We start from the raw sequence: 2,992 nt of genomic DNA, 5'->3' as shown, positions 1-2,992 counted from the left end.
TAGGACTTGAATCCATGCAGCGACTGTCATGTTTCGGGCATGCAACAGTTTAGTAGTGCTAAGTACATGGATAGTTTTATTGAGATTTCAATCTATGAGGCATCTCTGTAACTTGTTAATGCATTTGGTAGTAGTAATCCTAAAGATTGTATTACCTTCTATACATCATTGAAATGATATAAATTGGTGAGACAGAATAATAGTTGAAGTCATTCTTGTCCTTTGGTCGTCATAAACTAAGGTAGAGTTTGTTGAGGTTGTGAGTAGGATTCCCATCATTTAACTCTAGTCTTCCATTTAGTCAGCTACTCATTTTCTCTCTTTGAACTTCTATGAGTTCATCATTGATCCTTTTACTTTAGCTTTCTGCACAACAAAAGTTGTGCGCAACTAGTATGCATGTAAAGATGTTTATATGTTTTTGTTTGTTAAACAACTACATTTAACATCATGCTATATTAATTATGTATAGGTTTTTTCGCTCTTACACTTGCTTTGGTTGATGTTGAAAATGAGGACAACTAGACTTGATTTTTGATGAACTTATTTGTTGTATTATCTAAAGATGAACGTACCATTACATTCATATCGGACCGATACAAGGGATTGCTTCAATCTGTGGCAAATGTAAGTCTGGTTTAGGATAGGATCCCGACCCTAAAATGGGATCTTGAATCCCAAACCGATCCTTTTTGGGATGAAAATTTGAATCCTGATCCCAAAACGAAATTTCGGGATTCCTGAAATATTTTCGAGATTTCGGTATGGTTTCGGGATTTCAATTCAATAGAAATTTGGCTTCTTGTTAATGGAAGAAGCTAATAAATTCAATTCAAACATGCATTAAACCTGTAAATCAAGTAGGCAAAGTAGAAAAGAAATCGAACATGCAAAGCAAAAACCAACCATGAAAATCCAGAAATCCAAATCAACCAATCGACATAAAATTAATCAAGAAATCCAAATCAAAACAATCAAAAGCTCTAAATCGTAAATCCCTAATTTGTAAATCCTCATTCGAACCCTAATTCAGAGAAAGCTTCAGAAAGGATAAAGAATGAGATGGGTCGATATTAGAGACGAGAGAGCTTTGAAGATTTGAGAGAGCTTTCAACAGTAGCTCCTTCTTCTATCTGCTTCTCAACATGAAGACTGCTTCTCTCTGCCTCAAGATTCAAAACCAAAACAAAAGCCCACAATCCACACACCTTATTTTTGTTCTTTGTACTTTTTATATTATTTTTGTGCCTTTCCTTTTTATATTATTTTTGTGCCTTCTGCTAGTGGGAGCCAAGGCTCCTGCTTTTGAGTTGGAAAGGGGGAACCAAAAGCCAAAAGCCAATAGGAAACAAAAGATTTCAGGATTTCGGGATTGCCGAACAAGTGAGATTTGGAAACCAATCCCATACCGAATACTTCAGTAATTTTTGGGACGGGATTACCGAACTTCGGGATGGTTTTGGTTTTGGGATTTTTCAGTTTGGGTTCGGAACTTTTTCGGTTTGGTTTGGGAATTTTGGGAATTTTTTCCAGCCTGAGGCCGTTTCCCTACTTCTCCACATGGATTTTGTATTTACCACATAGAAAAGAATACTAAGACCACATATCCTGTTGATTTAGGGAAAAAGTTTCATAAGAAAATTGTCGAATTATTCAAGAACTGTGCTTATTCGTCCACTCCATAAGTGTTTGAGGTAAACATGCAAATTTTGAGAAAAAAATGGTGGTGAACTAATTGGCAAATTTTTGGAGGACTTGCCCAAAGAGAACTATTCAGATGCAATCTTCTTAAGTGTCAGGTACATTTGTTATATTGAGTATTAATGAAGAGGTGTTTGTGTACATGATTTGGTTTAAAACCTACTTTCCTACCACTATTCATTTTCTTCATTTCCCCCATCCCCCTTCTCTTTTTATGCTTTCATTGAACCATATAATTTTTAGGAGTTCTTAGTTAGTATGAAAAGTTGGTTATGGAACAACATAATTTTAGGATTATGCACTGTTTTGATTGACAATTTTTATTTGGCAAGTACGGTGAGATGTGGTGTCGAGCCATTCAATTCTTGGATTAGGAAAGAACGATTATTACCAATATTCCAATTGGTAGAAAGGAATGCTTGATTGCATTTGCACATGATTCGTAATAAATACCCTTATCGCATGGATTAGCAATCAAAGCTCTTCTCTGCTCACTCTTGTCTACAATTTTCAAGTTTGAAGGACCGACGGAGCGGTAAGAAGACTAGCTTTTCATCTTGCCATTCCATTCTTATTCTGAGTGAAGAGTTAAAATGATGGTTACCAATACTGACAGACGTATTGCTGCAGAGAAATTGAATTCTTATTTATGCCCCGAAATGGAGAAACAATTGGATAAGTTATTGGAGGTGGGAAGACATTGGCACATTAGTCGGTCAAGCGAGTTTGTATCTGAAGTACATAGTTATGATTTGGTGATGGTGGACTTGGAAAATGGTATTATTCATGTCGTCAATGGCAGGTTAAAGGTTTCCCTTGCTCACATGCAGTTGCAGCTATCGTGCACAACGAGCAATGCTTATGATTACATTAAAGACTATTTCACATCTGATTATTATAAGTCTTCGTATTCTTTTCCAATTGAGCCAATTCCTAACATCCATCAACCCCCACTTGATATAGTGAAGGATTTTTCCATCAAGCCTCCAGTGACAAGAAAACAACCCAGTAGACCAAGAGTCAAGAGGATTAAGTCTAATGAGGAAGAACCAACATCAATGAATTATGAGAGGTGTAAGTAGCTTGGACACCTAAGAACACTTGCCCAGCACCCTTTTGATTATCATTCATATCTATCATTTTTTTTTTTAAATTTGCTTGTGCTGACTATGGTTTTACATTTTCTTTGGAATACTGGAACTTTATTTTAATCACGCATTTTTTAATTGGTAATAAATCATTATGTTTTTTTTTTTTTATCATTTCTTTGATAGGTTCGATATAGAATAAT

General features: G+C 35.6%; 1 protein-coding gene across 1 annotated transcript; it reads left to right on the top strand.

Moving 5' to 3' along the window:
* Nucleotides 1–2,294: 2,294 nt before the first annotated feature.
* LOC108173690 (uncharacterized) lies at nucleotides 2,295–2,783 on the top strand. Its single transcript, XM_017333234.3, has one exon. The coding sequence runs from the start codon at nucleotides 2,295–2,297 to the stop codon at nucleotides 2,781–2,783; it is 489 nt and encodes a 162-aa protein (XP_017188723.3).
* Nucleotides 2,784–2,992: the final 209 nt, after the last annotated feature.

This window comes from Malus domestica, chromosome 07, assembly GCF_042453785.1.
Source record: "Malus domestica chromosome 07, GDT2T_hap1".
NCBI lineage: Eukaryota > Viridiplantae > Streptophyta > Magnoliopsida > Rosales > Rosaceae > Malus > Malus domestica.
The sequence above is the reverse complement of the archived record's forward strand: the minus strand, read 5'-3'. Positions and strand labels throughout refer to the sequence as shown.

Excerpts from the sequence above, each read along its gene's own strand:
- LOC108173690 (XM_017333234.3), top strand. The coding sequence starts at position 2,295 with ATGATGGTTACCAATACTGACAGACGTATTGCTGCAGAGAAATTGAAT.